The 25,995-nt window shown below is 41.3% G+C and overlaps 1 protein-coding gene across 1 annotated transcript in view; it reads left to right on the top strand.

Moving 5' to 3' along the window:
* Positions 1–25,995, top strand: part of LOC311232229 (inactive rhomboid protein 2-like) — a 142,733-nt gene that overhangs the window by 100,040 nt on the left and 16,698 nt on the right. The window contains exons 12-17 of the mRNA XM_084318958.1: positions 7,403–7,564; positions 9,052–9,137; positions 9,988–10,051; positions 17,734–17,828; positions 20,416–20,491; positions 23,254–23,354. Of these exons, the coding sequence (XP_084175084.1) occupies positions 7,403–7,564; positions 9,052–9,137; positions 9,988–10,051; positions 17,734–17,828; positions 20,416–20,491; positions 23,254–23,354 (584 nt within the window). The remainder of the gene's footprint in view (positions 1–7,402; positions 7,565–9,051; positions 9,138–9,987; positions 10,052–17,733; positions 17,829–20,415; positions 20,492–23,253; positions 23,355–25,995) is intronic.

Genomic DNA, 25,995 nt, shown 5'->3' with positions numbered 1-25,995 from the left:
TCTAGACGGACGCATTTACTCACTCCTCATTGGGAATAAGGCTGAGACCACTTATTGATTTATCGATAACTACGTGAAATCGATAAGTGGCGTCACTTATTGTGTAAAGAAAAAAACTATTATTTAAAGGTCCCATGTTTTGCTATTCCTTTCACTATTTGGGCAATTTTACACAATTCCTGTGAGTCTATGGAACACATCTGTAAGTTTGAAAAAAAATAAAATGCATTGTTTTGTATTTCGAATCAAGTACTCTAAAGCAGCATTTTTCCACTTCAAGATTTCAAGCTGTTTTGGGCTGGGCTCCGCCCATAAGCGCTTTGAGTGACAGTCACCCACACAGCGTGATACATACGAGAGAGAGAGAATGAGCAAGAGAGAGAGAGGATAGATCGCTCCGTGCGCGCATGTGCGCTGTGTGAGCGGCTCCTCGCGATTGTGTGTAAAATGCAGGTGGAGAGAGAGAGGGAGAGTCGGGGACAGGGAGACCGCTTCCACATTATTCCCACTGCTCCGTTGTTGAGCAAATTGTTGATTGTGGGCAGTGACTACAACCAGATCAGCGCCTTGCTACGTAGGATAGCGAGTCAATTCTGAATGGCTTGGTTCTGTGGGGGAGGTTCTTGTCTGAGCTGAACTGAAGAAACGGAAGTAGCTAGAGATTTCACATCAAATCAGTGTTGGTACAACCCCACATTGCTAGAAAACAATGCTAAACACTGGAAAAGGCTATTTATAAGACAGGGGACCTTTAACGTTAGTTTGTGTGTGTCGTGGGCCAACTACAGCATCGCAAAAACTACAGTGAGTGCACGTGACACACACACAAACTAACGTTAAATAATTTTTTTTAACACATCGATAAGTATTTAATTAAAAAATAAATAAATATGTATGCAAAATAACAATACAAAATCTATATTTATCGCGAATTTTTTTACCGATTTATTGATTCTTCCAAATGGTATATCATCTTAACCCTTTATCTGCCAGGGATTATTCTGATCTTAATCCACTGTCTGCCAGTACTGTAAGTCTATGGTGATGTTCCCCTTCTTTGCAGGGCTATAACTTTTTAAATTGTATTGCTAAATTGACATTACTATGGCCCATTCAACGTCAATTATCGATCGTTTAGGATGTAGCAATGTTCTATTTTTTCATTCACATACTCATACAAAAATACGGTCTAAAGTATAAATATGTTCTTATCGTTTTCTGCAGCATTCTGCAGAACGTGATTTATAGCCACAAATACGTATATTAGATCATCAAATGTAGTTTGATACCGATTGACGTCAGATAAAACATTTCAATATAACAAGGTCCTAAGCGTCATGCCTCATCATCTGCTGGTGAGCGGAGGGGGGGGGGGGGGGTTTATAAGTCCGTGGCCGACGTTAAATCATTCATGTAGTATGGGCGATACATAGATCACAGCAGTTTATATGGATCATAATATTCAAACACGCTGAAACTTACCGGAGCTTCCTCTGACCGTTGGGTGGTCAGCGTGGAGCAGAAAGTTCGCGATTATGGGATGATCCATGTCCAGGTTGTATAATGCTATATGCGTCCAAATCATGTTGTTTATCGAGTTATTGGCAACGGATCGCTGTCCAGTGTGTCGAGCTGGAGTCCCGCTAACGATAGCGAGTGCCCTGACCGAATATGGATGAGCACCACTTCCGGCGCGTCACTTCCTGTTTGGGCGAACCGTTGGAGAGTTGAGAGGAGATCAACAGGGGATCTCAAGTCTCCGTGGGTGAAATATGATTGCCATCACAGATTTTTGAAATATTGATCTCAAAGACGCCTTACGGCGTCATTGGCAGATTACGCATGGCGAGCAATGACGTGGTAACACGTTCTTGGCGAGAAAAGGGTTAATTGAGCCTTAATCTGGAACAATTGAAAACAGAAGCTGCAGGTTCTTCCTCTAGACAGACGCATTCACTCACTCCTCATTGGGAACTATTGAAAAACGACGCTGGCTCCCAGAAATAAATGCTGTATCGACACCGGCCCTTATTGTGTTGTTGATTAACTGTACAGGGGTTCCCAAAGTGGGGGTCGCCAGATGATAATAAAAAAATCTAAAATACCTTTTTTTTTCTTTTTTTGCAGTCAGGCCAGGCCACTGAACTTAGAAGCAGGCCAGGCCAGTGTTTCTAGTTGCATCAGCGCAATAGTTAGATAACCTAGGTGGGGAACAACCAGGAGATCACTGCAACTCACACAAGTTTGATCTCAAGTGACTACCTGGTAAAATAAAGGTTAAATAAAATAAAAATCTCTCTCTCTCTCTCTTGCTCTCACACACACACACACAAAGGAAGCCGCATGTGATTGGTGGAGGCGGGACCCTTACAAAAAACTGTTGTTGCTAATCATTGACACATGCTAGCCTGTAATAATCCCCCCCAGAAAAATCTACTTTGCATTTGATATATTGCAAATACCGTAATTTTCGCACTATAAGCCGCACCTGAATATAAGCCGCAGCAGCTAAATTGAATGATGTGTACATATATAAGCCGCACTGGACTATAAGCCGCATGTGTTTTAATGTTTAATTACCATATGTAATTAGCATTGGGACACAATACTGTCGGACAAATAACAAGAGTTAACTCATTTACAAGTTGTATTAAGTTTAGCAAATAAGGGAACAGATAAATAACATTTCAATGCAGTCAAAAAAAGCTACATTTAGATTTTTACATTTTCGGGTTTGGTCACGTCGAGTCACATATAAGCTGCATCGTTATATAAGCCGCAGGGTCGAAAAATGGAGGAAAAAGGCGCGGCTTATAGTCCGAAAATTACGGTATATGCCATCACACACACACTGGCATTTAAAGGGTTAGAATTCTAAAATGAATATGTGGTGTTATGATCAGGGCTGAAGTTGAATAAAAGATTGTATTTTTTTCAATCTGACATTACAAAAAAACAGGAAATCCATCAAAATCAGTGTTGTTGCTAATCATACATATGCTAGCCTGTTTTTAACAATAATTTGTGATGCCATCACAAACACTGGCATTTAAAGGGTACAAATAAAAAAATTCCTGCACCAGAATGCAGGAAATTAAGTCTTTGTAACAAAAAGTTTCCTGGTGGGGGACCCCCAAGACCCCCTGCTTAACACTATGGCCTCCGTTCACGAGTATATACGTGTTTCGATTCCATGCATGCGTTGTGGTCCAGAGCCACGAGTATACTCGTGACGAGTTGTTATTGTTTTATTCCATATTTATAACGCTTATTAGGTACCCGATCCACTAGCAGGATCTTTCCACATATTTGATTTTCGAAACATGTAGTACCGGCCAGATCCGCTTAGAGCCTTGATTCCAAACGAAGCCCCTCCATCTTAGATCAGCTTGCCGAAAGTTTTTTTCAGCGTGGAATAATGGGATTTATGATTAGCCAATGTGCATATCGATCTACCAGAATCCGATGACTGGTGAGGAAATGCTGCCGGCGATCACATGGCCTGACGGTAGGATAATATTACCCCAAATTACAGCTGGATTGGACATTGTTTTATAACCTGATAACGTGATAGACTACTGACATTGGCTACCGGAACGCACACTCTATTGCTAATCAATAATACTGATCGGCGTTCCCCGCCCCCCCCATTTCATCCATAGATGCTCTGTAATAGTCCGGATGCTACGCAGTTTGTTTTATTTCATTCGTATATATACAGCAGAAATGGCGTTTGATATAACGGCGCCAACGTTTAGCTTTTTTTGCAGCCTCCTGCAGAAAAGCCTTGACGAAAAGCGCGATATACCTTATATTCACGACGCTATAAAATGACAACCAACCGATGGATTTTGATTTTCTTTAAGCCATTATGAAGGCATGGTTTATGCACTCAAGTGACAATGAGAATGGACAGATAGCAATACTATAAATGATATATAAAGCTCTTAGAACGTACATCGGTTTGTTTACAATCCTCTGTCCTCTGAGGCCTAAATCGCAGCGGGGCGCCGGTCGCCATAGTGTTAAGAAGTGGCCTGACTGGGGCTATATTTTATGTATTTATATATTTCCTGGCCTGAATGATTTCCCCAGTCCGGCCCTGGTTAAAAGCCTCCAATGCTTATTAGTGTGTGTGCGTTTGAACGTTTGCATGTTTCATGTTATAATTTTATTTTTATTTTTTATTTTTTACCACCTATATTAGTGGGGGTCGCGGCTCTCTGAAACCGTTATTTGGGGGTTGCGGCCTGAAAAGTTTGGGAACCCCTGGATTAACACACATACACTGATACACACACTAAACTGAACAGCGTTCTATTGGATTGTGCTGTACTGCACAAGCCTGAATCCATAATAGGCCTAACTGTTTGTTTGATTGGTTTCTTTTTATGTTGGTGTCATGCACCAAAGGTGCCCAGCCCATATTGACTTATAGGATGCTACATGTATAGTTGCAATGGTGTATATAACATAGTGCGGCTGGGTAGCGCAGCGGACTAAGCGCTCACCTACCACCGCAGAGACTCTGGGATCGAATCCAGCTGTCAGCGGTACCTCCGGCATGGTCAGTCGTCCCTACTAACACAATTGGCAGTGTTAGCGGGTGGGAAGCCGGTGGGGTATGTATCCTGGTCGTTGTAAACAGCGACTCCTGTTCAGCAGGGAAGGGATCTGGGGGAGATCCTCCCACGCGTTACACTCCCCCGGTGAGAGTCCCCGCTGTCCGGTGAAAAGAAGCGGCTGGCTGACTCCACATATATCAGAGGAAGACATGTGGTAGTCTTCTCCCTCCCCAGGCCGACAGTAGGGGGCAAAAGCGCGCAACAACCAGGAAGGGAATTGGCATAACGACTAAATCGGGATGGGAGAAAAATACGGGAAAAAAAGGGAGAAAAAGTAGATGATTTTTTTTGTATAACATAAAAATAAACAATGGTGTATAACATAAAAAATAAAGATTATGACATAAGTACAAAGTGCTTTGTCTTTTCTCCTATGCTTTACAAATAAAATTTGCCACATGGATAGGTTGTTCATAATAATCCGACCAAAAACAAATTGGCATGGATAGAGGATGGCTTATTAAACAGTACACTTCTTATTTCACCATATAAGGGACAGTAAACTTATCAAATGGATTGAATGAATGAATTTATTTAAACAGATGTTAAAAGACAAACAGGATTTAAAACCGAATTGGGCCACAACCATCACATGCATTACATTGTTTGAGGAATTATCACACAATGAAGTCGAGACTTATTTCCATTGTGGTTGTTACACACCCCTGTGGAGGGGCGCAACACAAGGCAACAGACATAATGGGTGAGAAGGCAGCGACACAAAACCAGGAAACAGTTTGCAAAATAATAATATTTATTTACATAAAAGGCAACTCGGAGGCGGCTAGGTGGTGCAGTGGGCAAGGCGCTCACCACCAATGCAGGAGACGCTGGGTTCGAGCCCAGCTCTCCGTATTGCTATCAGCTTGGCTGGTCGTTCATACTAATACAATTGGCAGTATTAGGGGGTGGGAAGCTGATGGGTGGGGATCGGACGTTGTGGACAGCGACTCCTACAGGTCGGTTGGTGCGCCTGCGCAGCAGAATCAGGAAGCGACAGGGGCGGCGTGCCCTCCAAATGCAGACCCCCGACGCTGAGAGATTGCGCTGTGCAGGTGAAACGATGCGACTGATGCTTGCTCGAGTACCGGAGGGGACACGTGATGTAAGGCTTAGTCCACATTGCAGCCGGCTTGTGGGAGGCATGGCCTAACAGCGTTCGAGACAGGGGAGGGTAGAATTGGACGATACGAAATTGGGATGGGAGAAAAATAGAAAATGGGAGAAAAAGTAGATAAAAAAAATAAAAGGCAACTCTGAGATCAAGGAGGACTACCAGTGGCACCAAATCAAACACAAAAAGGAAAAGAAAACCCACCCCCCCCCTTTACGGGCGCAAAGCACCCCGAAAAGTACAGTGGGTGGTGCTCACTCTAAGCTAGGGTATTTAACAGCAGGTAACCTACGTACGTGATGTCAAATGTAGACCCCAGGGTCATCACTTGTCCCTGTGTGTAAAAACAAAATGTTAATATACAGAAATATAAAATACTGGGTGACAAATGACAAAACAAATGGTGGTACAAAGGGTTAGGGTTAAACAAGAATGTGCAATGACAGGCACTACAAAAGATATGTTCCTAAAAACAAACAGTGCAAAGAAACAAGCCAACTAATAGCACAAAGATATTTCTACTAACTACGTATCAGAGCTCTGCAACGTATCAGAGCTCTGCCAGGCTCTACACAAAAGACATACCAAAACGCCACCAGCTCTACAATAAAGTATAACACAAAAGAGATCTCTACTGACAGCGCAACGTATCAGAGCTTTGACCAGCTCTACCAAAAGAGCCACAGCTATACACCAAAAGACCTACTCAAACAGCCAGAGAGACAGAACTGAACACAAACTGAGATACATGAAGGAGTGTGGAGGTTGATTGCAGATTGGGATCAGGTGGGCTGGGGACTGGAGTGCTGATTGCAACCAGGTGGTGCTGGGGACTGGAACCAGGGGATGCATCTGGGAAAAAGAGACATGTAGAGACAGGGGAAGACAAAGACAGAACAGAACAAAACCTGCCTACATACATAACACACATAACATACATAAATCCCCACATAAAGTGACGGCATCCGTAACAGTGGTCCTCGCCTGTCACAGCAATAGTCGGCACAGGTAGGTCTCAGCAAGGTGCAGAAAACACATTAAAACAAAATGTCATTCCATAAAACATAAAACTCTTACACTACAATATAAAACCACACATATACAAAATAAACTGCTTCAGTTTAAAATTGTCGGGCGGCTAGGCAACCATCCCTTCACTGCTCTTTTAAAATGCCTAATGGTGACAATTTCTTTTATCTGAGATGGTAGCTGGTTCTATTGTATAGCTGCTGAATACTGAAAGGTATTTTCCCCAGCCTCACTCTTAATCCTACAGGGGACAATATCCGTTCCACTTGCTCTGGTGGCATAGCCATGAGTCTCCCTGACGAGTTTAAAATAATCTTTTAAATACTTTGGAACGGAACTGTTCATTATTTTATGGGTAATAATTACATTTAAAATGTCTCCCAAATCACATAAACCACACTAGACCTTCACAGTGAGTGACGCATGCATGCATGCACGCACGCACGCACGCACACACACACACACACACACACACACACACACACACACACACACACACACACACACACACACACACACACACACACACAGTTGATAAGCATTTCAATGTTTTGGATGTACCAAATCAGTACAGTACAAACCTGGAAACTTTGCAGTGTGTTTACATGGTGCATATTATCCCCCCCTCTTCCAGGATGACCTGATCCACCTGGGGGCCAAGTTCTCCCCATGTCTCCGCCAGGACAGTCAGATCGTCCGTCTGATCGACAAGGCCAAGGACCGGGAGAGACAGTCTGGCTGCTGTGTTCAGAATGACAACTCTGGCTGTGTTCAGACCCACGCATCGGAATGCTCTGTATGGACACACACACATGCACGCACACACTACAATAATAATAATAATACATCTGATTTATATAGCGCTTTTCCTAATTCTCAAAGACACTTTACAAAACAAACAATGCAATACACTACAGTTTTAGTAGAGACAATAAAAAATATTATATAAAAAGGTGAGAGAGGAAGGAGTTCATGGGTTGAAAGCAAGGTGGGTTTTGGGGCTTTTTTAAATGATGAGAGGGTGTCTGCATCAGCGTTTCCGTTAGCCGGTAATTACCGGTATTTGACAGGCAAAATCTGTTGAAGTCCGACATATTTAATCTCTCCAGTCTTAATGTCCGGTGAAAATAATTCCCTGAGTCTAAGCACAATTTGATTATTTGAATTGTATTAAAATAGGCTAAAATTAAATAGCCTATGCGATGAACGAAACAATCATTACATTTGTTTCATCGTTGCTTCTAATAATGACAACGACGTTGTCAGCGAGAGCTTAGTGCTGGGTGTGCGAACTTTTGTGAAGCTGCAGAGCCGGAGCAGCAGCAGCACAGTGCAGTATTCCAGCAGTACTCCAATTCAGCCATTTGCAATTCAATGTTGGGTGGGGGGCGCTGCTGTGCGGTCCCCAGAAAAGAGCCAATAACGGCTGAATCTGCTGCTCTGCATCGACATACTCTCGCAAATAAGTCATTGGGAGGTGGAGAGAGAGAGAGTCGTCACGCAAACCCACGATAATGTTGCCGTCTCTCTCTGCCAAATTTCTCAGTTCTTCGCTTGATATAATTAATACAAATGTCCAATATAACGGAATTCGTTAGCTCATAAAAATGTGATTATAACAGACTGTTGTTTATTAATGTCGGGCGACTGCCCACAGACACCTATTTGATTTAAAGTCGGCAGCAACACGAGTCTCGGGACTTATTTTATTTGGAATATAATTACTTTATACGCAAAAGTAGCCTAGTTTTAAGTAAAAATATTATAAATCTACATGCCTTGATGATGTCATTCTTTTGTTTTGGTGTCATTCTTTTGCCTATCAATTGTTTTTAAGCTCAATAAACTCTGACCGGAATTTCTCTCATTTGACCGGTAGATTGAAATCTACCGGACACTGAGGCCGGCAACAATTTTTTCTAACGGAAACCCTGGTCTGCATGATGGATATGCATGATATGGACAATGTTGAACAAGCGTAGAATGGGAGATGTAATAATTCTCATCACATATCTACATGTTGATATACACACATTTTGTACTTATTTGTGTGTGGGGTGTGGAGTGGGGTGATGTTGTTTGCTTGTTGGAGTACAGTTTACCATGACACAACATTATTATTATTTTTTATATACTGTGTATTTTGGTCTGCGTAGAAGACGCTGGCTACCATTTGTGAATGGAAACTGTTTATCCAAGGACGTATACTTATTCATGTGCTGTCTACGCCCAATACAAAATTACATTTGTGTGTTAAATGTTCAAATAATCTCTTGTGTGTAGGAGACCCTGGCTACCTTTATCAAATGGACCGATGAGAAGGTGGACATCATCAGGTCCTCTGGCTCAGTCTGTCACCAGGATCCCAGGTACTGATGTTTTCCAACAACTAAAAGATGCCCCAATTTGATTTAAACACGATTTATCACGCTCTGAATCTCCTGCGCGATCCCCAGCATGACCTTTGATCTCAATTGTTCGTCCGCCTGATACACAGCGAGTCTCTTAAACAGTTCAATGTGGGAGACTTCGATCCTGGCTAATGCCATCGCCAAAGGATTTATGTCTTTCCGAATTCTTTTTAAACAAAACCAGTCCCAGATGACGATCGCTCCCAAGCCGATCAGCATGAACGCGAGGAGATAGATGTCCTCCACGTCCTCAATCTCGAGGGGAATCTCGAGACAAATAGCATTCCATTTACCCCAGCTGTTAATAGAAAATCCTGATTGAAATGTTCCAAGCGGGCAGATCGGATCAGCCGAATCCTGCTTCCTTGATGAAAATATGCGATCGATCGCTGCAAATGACCAGCTTATTAGATCCATATCGTAGGTTTGAGTAGGGAGTTCATTCCGTTGAAGAGAGTAGAGTCGACACGTCAAGACAGGCTTCAGGGAGGCAGTGAGAGGCAGCGATAGGAACGGCCTTGAGACCTTGAGAGAGAGGAAAGAAATGCAAATGTTCCCAGAAACTCCTTCACGTCACATAACATTACCCTCACATAGGGGAACATGCACAGAAATAATATATTAATATAATATATGAATATATATCATATATTATCGGTTTGAGCGACAGTGGCTCGGGAGGTAGAGCAGTAATCCAGGTACGCTATCCAGAGGTTCCCGGTTCGGTCCCCCGTTACCAGTTCAGCATTTCCGCGGCTATTAGGCACTAATGTTTTCCTATTGTAATTCCTATTTTCCGCCAATGCAGGGTCTGTGAAGTACCCGCCTCTGCAGAGCCCCACACCTGGCCTGATGACATCACAAAGTGGCCGGTAAGGGATTGTTGTTTCTAGGGTTTATTTTATTTAACCTTTATTTAACCAGGTAAATCAATTAAGAACAAATTCTTAGTTACAATGACGGCCTGGCAAGAGACATGGGGGGGGGCTGAAAAATAATTCATGATTAAGCATTTCCAACATACATATACATATAGATATATATACACAACAAGCAATAGACAGACAGGGGGTTGGGGATGTTACTGGGTTGAGAAACAGTTGCAGGAATCAGTGAGAATGTTCATCAGAGAGTGCTTGAATGCTGACTTAGGCATAAAGGTGACCAGTTTGTGAGATTTGAGGTTGTTCCAGTCACTAGCAGCAGCAGCCCTGAATGAGATAGAAATTGTATCTTGTGTTCTCCGCTACAGTACGTGTTCTAAATCTGTCCTATCAAAAGAAAAGAAAAAAGTCCCTGTCCAAATGTTCGTTAGGCGGAAAGGTCAAGTAGAGGAAAAAGGTTCAATTGTTTTAGACGATGTACCGTAACGCATCGTCTTCTCCATCTCTCCATGGTTAAATAGTAGCAGTGTTGGTCAGACAAAGAGAATCTGTAGAGCTGCTGAACGAAAATGGAGGAAAACCAAGCTCACAGTCCACTGCGATATATATATATAAGGAAGCCATGACTGCCTATATAACAAAGAAATACGAGTGCCAAGAAAGGACTATTTTTCTAAGATTATCACAGAGAATGTTGGAAACTCTAGAATATTATTCTCAACACTGCCCCCACTTCTCCATAGTCATCTGCATAAAAATGTGAAGAACTAGCATTATTCTTCAATAACAAAATAACTTCAATTAGAGCCAGCATTAGTCCTGATACAAACATGGACACTGTAACGCCTTCCAAGCACAGCAGACACAAGTGGTTTCTTTCTACGGGTTTATTGAAAGCTTGGTCCTCCAATCCACGTGAAAACTTAAAACAGAAAACATAAGTCGCGTTAGGTCAACACAAACAATAATATACACAGTATGAAAAACAACACGTCAGCAAATCAAAATACAAACACACACTAAATACCTCGTTGGCTGCATGCTACATAAAAGGGGTTTTATTCTTCTGTTCTTGGCAAGTTCTTGGTAGAACCTGTACAACTTCGACCATCCCTGCCGCTTGCTCGCAGGTGCCGTAATCAGTCCCAAAAGTAAAACGCGACAGCAGCCTAACGGGACACCATATATAACCAGACGTCGAAATTAATATACTATAAATGGTAGTGAATTAAATAATAAAGAAAATAAGAAATGCAACATAAATACATTCTCAAATATTACACTAGACTTACAAACTCAAATAACATATAAATTATGAAACCATATAATGGCCACAGCTACACTCCCACCAAATCGCACACGTGGGATTTCTCTGAACATAATTTTGGTTGACTTCTAAATTAAACATTTCTTGTGATCATTCAGCTGATAAGAGTTGTGACCTGTGCAGAACTTGTAAGTCGCTTTGGATAAAAGCGTCAGCTAAATGACTAAATGTAAATGTTATTTAAATTTCAGGCAAAACATTAAATTAGTCTGCTTCAAGTAGCGTTACAAGTTCAACCTTCTGTACAGGTCTATCAAGGAACACTCTTCGTTATAGGTTTCCCTTTTTTGTCAAAGGTGGTGTCACTCACCAGCAATCTCAGTTTTCTCACCCTACCATCTGACCCTGGATAGACGTCTGTAATTCTGGCCAGCTTCCATTCATCACGCGGTGCCAGATCGTCTTGTAGAAGAACAATGTTGTTGACCTTCGAGTTCCTTCTGTCCTTGTGCCACTTTTGTTTGCCGAACATTTCCTCTTATGGCAATGAACGCTCTTAAGGCATTGATAAATGCATCAGTTGTCATATCATATTATGTCATATCATAATCACCTCTATGTGTATGGCCCTTGAACATAGACAGGTAAGTAAGAGAACATATCTTTTGAGATCCTTCCTTCCTTCAACATAGATCGGATCAAAGCAGTCTATGCCAGCGTAAGTGAAGGGTGGAGTTGCTTCCGATCTTGTGGTAAGTCACCCACTCTTTGTTCTTCAGTACATTTTCTGTACTTTCTACACTTGACACATAACGAGAATCTCTGTAGGCGATCCAATGATGATCTGTTTCCCTTTGCTTTAGTGTTGCACACAAAAGCCTTGTGGAGTTCAGGATCATCTTCCTTCATTTCTCCCACCTTGAGTTCTCCGACAGGTTGTTTTCTTTTCTTTGCAAGGTAATGGCATTTCGTAGTGACCATTGTTCTTTTGCGTGATGGTTTCTCTCAACTTCGACAGACACGTGAGATCTTCTTGAGACACAGGGTCATGTTCTCCAGTTCTTTCTGAGAAGTCTGATTCAAGAACTCTTATGTGTGAGGGAGTCATTTCTTTTACTTGGGTTCGGCTCACATAGTGTACTTCAGTTTTGAGATTAACAGAACGTTTCACACCTGCTGTTACTTGTCTCAATTCTATGCGATGGCTGATTCCGATGTCTACACAGGGATTCCCATGGCCAACAATACTCCATCCAAGGTCTGTACGCTGTGCATAAGGCTGACTTTCTTCACCAGACACAACTTCCCTTGGAAGCAGGGCTTGTGAGCAGTCGTACCCAATGAGCAGACCTACTTTGCAGTCCTGCATATGTGCAATCTTTCCTTGGAGGTGCTCTAGATGGGACCACGCTTTTGCAGTTCCATCTGTTGGTATGTGTGTTCTGTTGGCTGGAATGAAATCCCGCGTGTAGACTGGTGGTAACAATATCTTCTTACCAGAGTAAAAGCCATGGATTTGTAAGTTGTTTACTCTTTCAGAGCTTACTACTGTGGTTCTTGAGGTCATAGTAGAGAGCTTGACTTTTACTTTGGTTGCTTCCAACGCTTCTGCTACTTCCCTTATAACAAAGGTTGTGTCGCTTTGAGAATCTAACAGAGCGCAAACAAGGACTTTTTGTGTTGGTTGAGTCGTGGATGAAAGCCAGACAGAAATTATTGCAGTTGTTTGTGTGTTAGCTTCATGAAGTATTACTCTGTGAAGTAGAGTTTGTGGCTGTTTCTTTGCATTGTGTTGATTGAGGTCTTTCTTTGTACCATTGTTGACTTGTACTTGGCTTGTCTTCATTTAGCTTAGCTTGTGGTGGTCTTTGTCCTTCTTTGGCTCGCTCCTCATGCAGACATGTAGGATGCTGCTTGTGGCACATGTCGCAAACATTCCTACTGTTGCAGCTCTTTGAGCAGTGACCAGACTTGAGACAACCAAAGCATAGCTTTCCAGCTTGAACAAATTTGACTCTGTCTGAAACAGTTTTCTCCATGAACGTCCTGCATTTATGCAAAGTATGCCCTGACTTCTCACAGAAAATACATGTTATGACAGTCTTTTCATTGGAACATGTGGTCAGTGCCTTTGCTTCAAAGCTTTGATATCTTGGGCATTTTGGTTTTTCAGTCTCACCTTGTTTCAGTGACTGCAGTGATGTAACAGGGTTGCAAGCAATTTTCGCTTATCTTGTTAGAAATTTTACAAATTGGCTGAAGGAGGGGAATTGGTTACTTTCTTCTTCTTCTTGGATAACCATCCTGTTCCATCTCGCCGTTAGCCAATCAGGCAACTTGAAAAGAATTTTCCTGTTTTCATTACAGTCATTTAAAATGTCCAATGCCTTGATGTGGACCATGGCAGCCTCGCAACTCCTGAGAAAATCTGCAAACTCTGAGCTCAAAGCTGTCCTTAGATCCCATCTTGGGCCATGCTTGGAGCTTGTCTCTGTATGCTTTTGCTATTGTAAATGGATTTCCGTATCTCTCCTCCAAAATCTTCCATGCTGCAACATAGGCAGATTTGGTTCCGAGTAAGAAATAGCCATCAAGTGCTTTCTTAGCTTGTCCACTTACATACCTACGGAGGTAATATATATTCTCCTTGTCTTCAATGCTCTTCTGATCAATCAGTATTTCAAAGGAAAGTTTCCAGTCATTGTATTTCAATGGGTCCCCACTGAATAATGAAGGTTCAGGAATTGGAATTCTGTTGGCACTTAAAGCGCCTGCCAGCATCTTAACAAGCTCTGCTTTACTGTCATTTGAGGAGGTGGTCACAACTTGTGGTACGGGAGATGTATACAGGGACAGAGGACTTCAGCAAACCCTGCGAAAAAGTAACCATAGGAAAATGTGCTTGCATTACATCAACTGAGCTTTACAAAACTGTCATGGAATGTAACTCCTCCACTTCCTGTATTGACCCTATACCCACAGCATTTTTTAAGCGAATATTCGAGAGTATTGCAAGTCATGTCCTAAATATTATAAATACATCGCTTCTGACAGGTATTTTCCCAGAAGCATTCAAAACAGCTGTCGTAAGACCCTTACTAAAGAAACCCAAACTAGACAGTAATGTACTAACCAACTATAGGCCAATATCCAACCTCCCATTCATCAGCAAGATACTTGAAAAAAATTTCTCAATACAAATAAACTCCTTTCTCAAAGAAAACAACACCATGGAGGAATTTCAATCAGGCTTCAGAACGCACCATAGCACTGAAACTGCTCTTACAAAAATAATTAGTGACCTCAGAATAAACTCTGATGCAAACAAAGTCTCAATTCTCATCCTATTAGATCTAAGCGCAGTGTTTGACACGATCGACCATGATATCCTAATAAATCGTCTAGAAAAGTTAGTTGGTCTTTCTGACTATGTATTAACACTTTCCGTGCCGGCCTCCGTTTCCTATTTACCCCCTTGAATGCCACCACCCACTTCAATGATAGAGCTCTCATATTTGCGAACACATAAACTACATCTTAAATTATGTGTCTAATCTGGCCGTTGCTTATCAATGACTTGTTTGCAGTCGACATTGTACGAAATGGGTTGTTTTTTAATCGGTTAATTTCGTTTTTATACCATTTTGAAAGAAGCTTGTTTCTTGAAACTTCCAGAAGATTTCAGAAGATTTCAGAAGATTCTGTGATAAACGCCCTTTACTGTAATACACAAAACACGTTGTAATTTTTCGGCTTATTTATGAATCGTTTTCAAATAAATGCTAGATTATCGATAGTATATGTGTACTTATGCACGCTATAGAAGCGGGCTGAAAAATCTATTCTCTTATTTCCTGATCGCACGCACACACACACACACACACACACACACACACACACACACACACACACACACACACACACATAGGGCCCACGTTGGTGAAATAGATTCCTTACCTCAGATCAGATGTTCTCCAAAAAGATTATTCCAATTCCTGATCGCCATTCCAAATATCGATCGCGTTTATTGATCCAACGCTGGGTGGTCGAAACACCGATTCCACGCTGTTCTGATGGTGGGCAATGTCTCCAGTAGGCTCGGATTACATGCCTGAGAAGTAAAATGTGGAAGCAGGATTTTTTTCCCCCCATGCGTTTCATTCAGTCTAATCCAATGGGGTGCAGGGAGAGACGATAGGGGGCGGTATTTTCCCTATTCGAGTTCAGACAGATCCCCACTGGTAACGTGAGGCTAGATTGATGAAATATGAATAGAAATCGCTAATAAAAAAAACAACGATTAAAAAAACGGCATATCTCGTTCCTGGCACTCAACGGTTGGCATGAAATAACGAGATATCTCGTCCGTGGCACTCAGTGTTAAACTGGTTCAGAACATATATCAAATGGAGAAAATATTACGTCAGGCTTGGAGATCATTCTTCTGAGAAACATGACACGTACTTCGGAGTTCCACAGGGGAGCTGCCTTGGTCCATTATTATTCTCACTATACATGCTGCCACCTGGAGACATCATTAGAAAACACAATGTATGTTTCCATAGTTACGCAGATGACACACAATTGTACATCTCCGCTGAACCAAATGATCACACAGCTATAAACTCCATTTCCGCATGTATCTTAGCAATAAACAAATGGATGACTAACAACTTCCTAAAATTAAATGAGGGCAAAACTGAAATCCTACTAGTCGGTCATATAACAAAAAGAGAAATGTTACAGAGCAATATGGGGCAACTTACTCCTTGGATCAAACCCGAAGTTACAAGTCTTGGTGTTATAATAGACTCAGACCTAAGCTTTAAATCACACATCAACAAGGTGACAAAAACATACTTTTTCCACCTTAGAAACATAGCTAAGGTATGGCTGTTTATAAATCAAAAAGACGCTGAAAAACTGATCCATGCCTTTATCTCAAGCCGACTTGACTACTGTAATGCACTCCTCACTGGCCTCCCAAAAAGAAACACAGAACGGTTCTAACTCATTCAAAACTCGGCAGCTAGGCTACTAACTAGAACCAAGAGGAGAGACCACATCAGTCCAGTATTAGCTAACCTACACTGGCTTCCGGTAACATTTAGAATTGATTTCAAGGTCCTCCTCCTTATATACAAAGCACTAAATGGAACAGGACCAAGCTACTTTGCAAATTCTCTAGTCAACTATGTGCCTCCTAGAACATTGCGATCATCTACTACTGGTCTATTGAAGGTTCCAAGCCACAGTCTAAGGAAAATCGGGGATGCAGCCTTTGCAAACTATGCACCAAAGTTATGGAACACACTACCTATGGACATTAGGGAAGCTAGATCTCTTAATATTTTCAAAAATAAGCTAACAACTTACCTTTTCACCATAGCCTTCTAATACACTCCGCTGTTGATTGTACTGTAGCACTATTTTACTCTGTCGATTCTATTGCATAATTTTACTATCTATTTTATTCTACTATTTTATTGCACTGTATTATTTTACTCTGTCTATTGTTTTTTATTACAGGTTCAAAACTGTCAGGTATTAAACTGTGTGGGTATCAAACAAGAGACTGTCAGGCTTTAAAACTGTATGACCCAGGCCTAGAACTGCACCCTGAGAGAGGGAACTGCGCCCTGAGAGGGAGGTTTGCCCTGGGTGGGAGGTTCAAAGGGTCAAAGTGGGTATCAAACAGGAGGGAAGACTGTCAAGTTTTAAACTGTGGATACCAAACAGAGAAGGAAAAGACGACTTTGAACTGTTGAACAGTAATCCAGAACTATTGTATTGCACTGTAAAAGATATATATTTTTTAATCTATTCTATTCTACAATTTTATTGCACTGCACTATTGCACTATTTTACTCTGTCTATTTTATCTTACTCTTTTTATTATTGTCTATTTAAAACTGAATCAAACCATAAACAAGGTGGCATTGGGATGTTAGATCCTAATGTGAAAAACTGTGATTTTATATGTCTGCACTTTATGTTCATTTTATGCCTGTCTTTTTTCTGTTGTGAAGCACTTTGAGCTGCAGTTTCTGTATGAAAGGTGCTATACAAATAAAGTGAAAAACTGTGATTTTATATATGTCTGCACTTTATGCTCATTTTATGTCTGTCTTTTTTCTGTTGTGAAGCACTTTGAGCTGCAGTTTCTGTATGAAAGGTGCTATACAAATAAAGTTTATTATTATTATTATCTCTCCCCAAAGCTCAACATCGTATTGAATCGTAGGAGGAGGCAGAACGGTAAAGAGATGAAGTGTTCTCCTCACTCATCCTCCGTCTCCCTCCCTCTCTCCCTCTCTCTCTCTCTCCCTCCCTCTCTCCCTCTCCCTCCCTCCCTCCCTCCCTCCCTCCCTCCCTCCCTCCCTCCCTCCCTCCCTCCCTCCAGGTGTGCACGCAGCCCCGTGAGTGGAACCAGACGGGCAAAAGACACATGGACTGTAACATCAAGGGTCGGCCATGCTGCATCGGGACCAAGGGCAGGTCAGTGCTACTGCGTCATCGTCCCTACTGCGTCCCTCGAGTCACTTCAAAACAGGACCGTCCCTCGAGTCACTTCAAAACAGGACCGTCCCTCGAGTCACTTCAAAACAAGACCGTCCCTCGAGTCACTTCAAAACAGGACCGTCCCTCGAGTCACTTCAAAACAGGACCGTCCCTCGAGTCACTTCAAAACAGGACCGTCCCTCGAGTCACTTCAAAACAGGACCGTCCCTCGAGTCACTTCAAAACAGGACCGTCCCTCGAGTCACTTCAAAACAGGACCGTCCCTCGAGTCACTTCAAAACAGGACCGTCCCTCGAGTCACTTCAAAACAGGACCGTCCCTCGAGTCACTTCAAAACAGGACCGTCCCTCGAGTCACTTCAAAACAGGACCGTCCCTCGAGTCACTTCAAAACAGGACCGTCCCTCGAGTCACTTCAAAACAGGACCGTCCCTCGAGTCACTTCAAAACAGGACCGTCCCTCGAGTCACTTCAAAACAGGACCGTCCCTCGAGTCACTTCAAAACAGGACCGTCCCTTGAGTCACTTCAAAACAGGACCGTCCCTTGAGTCACTTCAAAACAGGACCGTCCCTTGAGTCACTTCAAAACAGGACCGTCCCTCGAATCTAGGGATGGGCGTGAGTAATTAATCGATTACTCGTAGCTATGAGAAAAATCTAAAAAAATAAAAAATAAATCCAAATTATAAATTTTTATAATTTTTTTTTTTTTTTATTATTTTCTATTTTTTACATATCTTTTCACATGTATGTGTAAGATTATAACTATTTGTTGGTTTCCTTAAACATATATACGTGAATGAACAAAAATAAGTAACAAAAAAAAAAGAATTCTAATATTTTTATTTTATTTTTATTTTTGTACGTTTTTTCCCCCTTTTCGAGTAATACACGATCAATGAGTATAGCATGCGATCAATCGTTCTGGATTTTTCTTTAAAATGCCCATCCCTACTCGAGTCACTTCAAAACAGGACCGTCCCTCGAGTCACTTCAAAACAGGACCGTCCTCTCAGGAAACTTCACTTTTATTTTGCACATAATCTCACACATATGATGTAGATTGGGCCTTTCCGTGGTGAAGGAGGCACTTTCCCTAAACCTACGTTGTAAAGCGATTTGAGTCTGAGAAAAGCGCTATATAAATGTAACGAATTATTATTATTATAATATATCAAAGAATAGAGATAAGGATTGCAATAGGGATTGCTATTTTTTCATCTACATCATTTAATTGAGCTGTATTTAACACAACACAAGGATTCAGAGTCCTCTGATGACATCACGGGAGGAGATATTCAAACTCATAACTCAATAACTGTCCAACTAAATGAATGTGTGCAAAACAGTTTAGAGCCTTGGGATATGTGTGAGATTATGTGGATAAAAAGGTTTTTCAGTGAAGTGCCCCTTTTAATATGAGGAGATCACTGGAGCACTTAACCACCAACTGCTCCAGGGGAGAGGATTGTACAGTGTCAGACTGCGGTTTGTTAGATTAGTCTGATTAGCCTGTCGTTGATTGTTATCAGCCTCCATCTCCTCTCCCGTGATGTGTCTGCGTTGTGTTGATTTAGTTCACGGAGGCAATCGTTCAGTGGAATTCTGTCCTCCCACGCACTGACTGGCTAAAACACTGTCTCTATCCCCCGTTTGCATCCGAAATGACGTACGTTGAAAGTCTAGGTTGTATCAGAAAAGGTTGTTTATTTGCATAAACATAGCATCTCGTACAGAATGAAACTAATTGAACGTCTTTAAAAGGTTAAGAAACTAAATTAATAAAATCTTGATTGTTGCGTCCTAGCTCGTCTCCTCGTGGCTTCCCTTCCCCTTCCCGATCAGGAGGAGGAGGCCTGGTGTGGTCGGTCTCGCTATCCAAACTCAACTGGCCCTAATTAGCGATCTACCACTGACTTTCTGTCATTTGTTATCTACCCGTCTCATCACCTAGGCAACGTCTCTCTCTCTCTCTCACTCTCACTCTCACTCTCTCACACTCACACTCACTCACTCACTCACTCACTCACTCACTCACTCACTCACTCACTCACTCACTCACTCACTCACTCACTCACTCACTCACTCACTCACTCACTCAGAGGAATGCCGACCTTGAACAGCTCTGCTACGGGACTCGTTGCTGCTTATCTATTGTTCTGACTTCGTTCACAGCCACATGCCCTGTGTCTTAGGTTTTAACACACAGGCCATCGCCACCTTTAAACTCCAGTTTAGGGAAAGCCCTGGATATAGGTATTTAGATACACAATTCATCTTTTTATAAACAACAAAAACAATCCATATCCTTCAGGTTGTACTGGACACTGACTATGTGGCAGACTGACGTGTGTCATGTTCTTCTAGGGAACTAAAGGAGAAGCAAAACGGATGATTCAATAATGTTGAAACATCAAATCCTGCAGTACTAATGGATATATGCAGGAAATGGGAGGAGGGGGGTTTCTGCAGTGGCTACCATGGTATCTGACTTATGTATTGCTTCAATATTTGTAATGGCACATACATTAAACATTATAATGTATCCTTGTTCCCCCTGTAGGTGTGAGATAACTACCAGAGAGTACTGCTCCTTCATGCATGGCTACTTCCATGAGGAGGCCACACTCTGCTCACAGGTAGATTGAGTGTGTGTCTGTGAGTGTGAGTGTGTATCTGTGAGTGTGTGTGTGCTCCCTTGCATATCCAGTGATGGTGTGTGTAAAGTGTGGCCTTTTGCATAGCCAGTGAAGGTGTGTGCGTTAGGGATGGGGAAATATATGGAAATTCAATATATCATGATACAAAAAGCGTGACCATAATATGTATCATGGGGCATAAAAACATATTGCGATATAGATTTTATTCTGCCAAATGAGATGACTTGCCTTATCACTTTTACAAGCCCACTGTCACCCATTACACCGTTTGTACAGCAGAGGGTGCAATCATCCATTTTGTATGCAATAAATTAGCTTTGAGTAAACTCCCTTAGAAAATGACAGCGTATCATAATCCCTAGTGTGTGTGTGTCAATCTATTGGGAGATCAAGCATTCTGCTCTCACCATGGGAGATCGGGCATTCTGCTCATCCGCTCCCAGTCTGTGGAATGCTCTCCCTGACCACCTGAGAGCTTTTAAAAAGGGCCTCAAAACTCATCTTTTAATAGAGCCTTTTGTTGATTTTTATCCAGTTTTTAGCTCCACACATTTTATGTTCTTTTACCAATTTTAGCCCTTCTTATTTTATGTTCTTTACTCTTTTACTAGTTTTAGTGTTCTTTTTACTCCTTACTCCTTGCTTATTTTATATTCTTTTTTACTCTCTTGCTAGCTTTTGTTTCTTTTACACTGTAGCGCTTTGAGATTTGCTCCACAATTATAAAGCGCCCTACAAATTAAATATATTATTATTATTATTATTATTATTATTATTATTATTATTATTATTATTATTATTATTATTATTATTATTATTATTATTATTATTGACTGAGTCAGTGAATGGTCTCTCTTTAGATCCACTGTCTGGATGATGTGTGTGGTCTCCTGCCCTTCCTCAACCCTGATGTCCCTAGTGTGTGTGTCCAGGGTTCTCACAAGGTCCTTGAAGTGCTTAACCCTTTCACTGCCACACGACAGAAGGTTAACCCTTTACTATCACACAACCGACGGTCGGGTTAACCTTCTGTGTATTGTCGCAGTGAAAGGGTTAACCGTTTGGTAGTGTGACTGGAGAGATTTAGTAGCGTTTTCTTTTCAAATGTATCCAAGAGTGAAGACCCTAACCATGTCACAACAGCAGTCATAGTGTATATTTTCATCAATACGTTTGTTTACCAATAGGTTAAAGTGGTATTAGTGAGATTTTATAGTTTATGGAATGTGTTTATAATTTAGCGAATATCCGCCATTTTGAATTAGCTAAACGTCACCGAATATAGTCATATGAGAAGAGGGCATCCAGAGCTCTCAATGAGCGTTGACATTTTGAAAAAACGACAGTACCCAGCCGATTCTAGCTTCCTGCAAGCGAATGACTTGTGTATGAATTTTTTTTTTTATTTCTCGGGATTCTCTACCACAAAACCGAACGTTATTGGCATAGATTGGAGACACAGTTAGTGTGTCTACCTTCTGTGAACATTTAGCAACAATCCGCGTTGCAAACGGATTCAAATTCATATATCCATTATTAGAATGGAACTGTACATACAGTAGATTTCATTCACGGTTCTTCAGTGCACGCCTGGAGATACTAAATCCAAATTGAACTCTGCCATTTGAAAGAGATTTGGCCCGATCCATAGATGTTGGCTATAATAAGGTCATTTATAGGCCTGGTATTCTATATTCTATAATAATATTTCAAATTGCATGTGTCCGGATGGCAGAATTCAGTACTGTATCTACAAAACATTATGTTTAATCATCTTCCCTTTATTTATTTGCATAGATTTTCTGTTCACATGATCTCAAGAAGGTGCTGAACGAGCTCAGTGGCAGTTTTTCATGTCTGGTCATTTTTAGCATGGTGTTATTCACTCTCAAAGATGCAAAGAAAAATCATAATTTATATTCTCCTTTGTTTCATCACAATTTACTCAAGCCTAGTAACAGACACAATATTTCTGACACTGGGAATACATTCCATGAGGTGCATAGATGTCCCTAGATACCAGGAACATGCAAATGGACCTTGTAGAAGTGGAGCAATCTTCCATTTACTTAGGTATGTATTTTTAGGCGGATTTTCAGAAAATAGGACTAGGGCTTAACAGGTTAAAGTGCTTGATATATATATATATATATATATATATATATATATATATATATATATATATATATATATATATATATATATATATATATATATATATATATATATTTTTTTTTTTTTTTTTTTAAATAAGAATTTAAAAAGAAAAAAGTCAAGGCCTGGAATTCCTTAACTTGTTGACTGCCACACTGTTTTTCCATCTTTACTCCCTAGCGCCAGCGTTATTGACCATTTTCATGATGTTTGCGGACCCATCATATATTCTATATTATAGCTATGGAGACAATAGTATGGCTCATTTGACAGGCACTATTTATAGTCCAACAGGGACAAAACAGTTAATTTCTACATACCTTCGTTTGTGCGCTATACCACGCTTGTGCGCTCCAACTGCTTTTCCTCATTTCTTCACGTGTGATGCTCTAGCTTGGTCTGGCTGGCAAGCAGGCCAAGAAGATGCTTGAAAAAACAGCATTTAAAAGTGAATTGTATCCTTCTAGTGACATCCTTGAAAATGTTAAATGGTGCTTGGAAAAGTACTTAAAAGTCATTGAATTTCATTTTGCAATATACAACCCTGGTGTGTCAATCTATTGAGCCAGTGAATGGTCTCTCTTTAGATCCACTGTCTGGATGATGTGTGTGGTCTCCTGCCCTTCCTCAACCCTGATGTTCCTGACCAGTTCTACCGGCTCTGGCTCTCCCTCTTCCTCCACGCTGGGTAAGCAGCACTCTAAAAAACGGTGGTTCTCAAGCATTTTCATGTCAAGGACCCTCATATTGATACATATTGGGCTATAAACCCCCATTTCACAAGATGTTGTTCAAATCTTGTTATGATATAGTTCAGATTTCCATAGCTGTCTTTAGGTGTGGAGATAACAGAGGAGCGTAGAACCTATGATGACAATAATCATTTGTATACATTCTTTCATTCTAACTTCTAGAAATGATTAGTGATTTTATTCCCTGGAACCCTGGGTCCCTCAGGCCCCACTTTGAGAACCAGTGCTCAGCAATGTCAGTAATGAATACTTCAGAGACAAAGAACCACATCTGTGACTTGGCACGGTCAAACCTGCCTTGTTACGGCCGTCACAAACTCTTAAAAAAGTTACGTCCTTCAAATGAAACGCTAAACCGAGGTCCTGACTGAATTCGGTCGTTAAAGAACCCAGGGCACTTATCGCAAAGAGTAGGGGGTTCCCCGACGTTCCTGGACAAATTCCCAATCAGGTCTCTGACATCAAGGCCTGATATCAATCCCTGTTTCCTGAGCCGTTCAGCCATTGTGTAGTGTGATGTGTGCCTGGTGCCAGTGTATGGCAGCCATTGAGCCTGCGTAGTGAAGGAGGCAATTTCCACCCTACATTGTGGGGAGCACTTTGAGTGTCTATAAAAGCGCTATATAAATGTAATGAATTATAAAAAAAATAGGCCAAATGTTGCAGAATTCTGAAATGGGTCGAAATTTAGATATTGGCAATTTTTTTACTTTGAGATATTCTCTATCTGTCTCCTTATTTGCAAAACTTAATCCGACTCGTAAATATATTAATTATATAAATGTTGTCGTAGGGGAGTGGCTAAGTACTCAGAAATTACAGCTGGCACCAAATCCATTCCGAAGAAGAGACAACGGACATGGACCCAGTACTTTGTTGGCGGTGTGCAAATATGCAGAGAGAAATGTAATATTTTTGGAAGCGTTTGTGTTCAATTGTATCTGAATCGGGAGATTCTCTTCTCTCCCTCAAAATTTAAAGTGTATCTCTCCGTCGCATACGCTAATCCACTATCTATTTATCTATTTCTATATTTCCTATCGTTTCTCGATCTACTCCAGTGCGCGCTGCAGATCGGGCCGTCAGACAGACACGCACCAGGTTTTATAAGAAAAGGAGGACGGCTATATAATGGAGGAGCCTTTTGTGTGTGTGTGTGGGGGGGGGGGGATTGCAGGGAGATATTGGTCCAAATATGTTAACTTGTTTGTAAACAATGATATTTATTAATAAATGCAAAGGAAGCACATGTAGCTCAAGGGTGAGTCAAGGCCAAAACAACAAACAAACACCACTATTATCCAAATAAACCAACCTAATCTATGGTAAAATAAATTACATTACCTAAACTCCTACCTAAATTCCTGCTCCTCCCAGGCAGCGTGTCGATGTGTCCTTGAGCAAGACACTTAACCCCTAATTGCTCCCGATGAGCAGGTTGGGACCTTGCATGGTTGCCTCCGCCGTCAGTGTGTGAATGTGTGAGTGAATGTGTGAATGAATGGGTAAAATGTGAGTAACAAATTGTAAAGCGCTTTGGATAAAAGCGCTATATAAAAAAGCAGCCATTTATAAACTACCCTTACCTAACAAAAACAGGAAAAAACAATGTCCAAAGGAAATGGCAGCTCACCCCATCCGTGCTTCCTGAAAAAGAGGAAAATAACACATTAGAGATACATACAAGTATGGCAAACATAATAAAACAATCTAAAGCTATCAATGCTCTCTCTGTGGCCATACACACAAATGCAATGTCACTAATACCAAGGCCAATAAACAAATGCAATATTATCCAAGTTCAATGTCACAAAATCACACCAGGCCTAGCTTCATGCCAGAGAGAGAGACATGACTGAAGTGAGCAGCCATGTTTTAACCGGGGGTGGTGATCCAGGATTGGGTGGTGGGTGATGGTTATTGATTGGGTCTTGGAGTCTTGAAACCCATCCACCAATCGGTGCTGTGCTGATATGTAGTCCACCAATGGAGGGGCAGGCATAGCAGGGACCAATGGTGGAGGATGGGTTCTGGCTGGAGGGAGGAAACAAAATGGAGAACAAGACACACACTGGGGAAGCACATACATTGGGATGTAACACCCCCACACATAAGACAAAAACATGTTTGACATATAACACATAACACCAACAAAACATGTTTTAAACAATGAGATTCCCATCTCCGAGATAATAATTATGTACTTCAAAGTAAAGAGCTATGAAAAAAAGAAAACACCAAGCAGTCGGTACAACAACCACTCGGGTCAACAATGAACGAGTCAACAAATAAGTCGACAGCATGAGATTCTTATTTCCGAGATAGAGCATCCGCCAACACATTCTCGGATCCCTTCTTATGCTTTATTTCGAGGTTATAATTTTGGACTATGAGCGCCCAACGCATGAGGCGCTGATTGTGGTTGTACATCCGCGACAGAAATGTCAACGGGTTGTGGTCGGTGTATACTACCACTGGTAACACGCTTGAACCGACATACACCTCAAAATGTTGCAAAGCATACAACATAGCCAAAGTCTCCTTTTCAATTGTGGAATAGTTTAGTTGATGTTTGTT

Source organism: Notolepis coatsorum, assembly GCF_963971535.1.
Source record: "Notolepis coatsorum genome assembly, chromosome: 7".
In the NCBI taxonomy this organism is placed as follows: Eukaryota; Metazoa; Chordata; class Actinopteri; order Aulopiformes; family Paralepididae; genus Notolepis; species Notolepis coatsorum.
The sequence above is the reverse complement of the archived record's forward strand: the minus strand, read 5'-3'. Positions and strand labels throughout refer to the sequence as shown.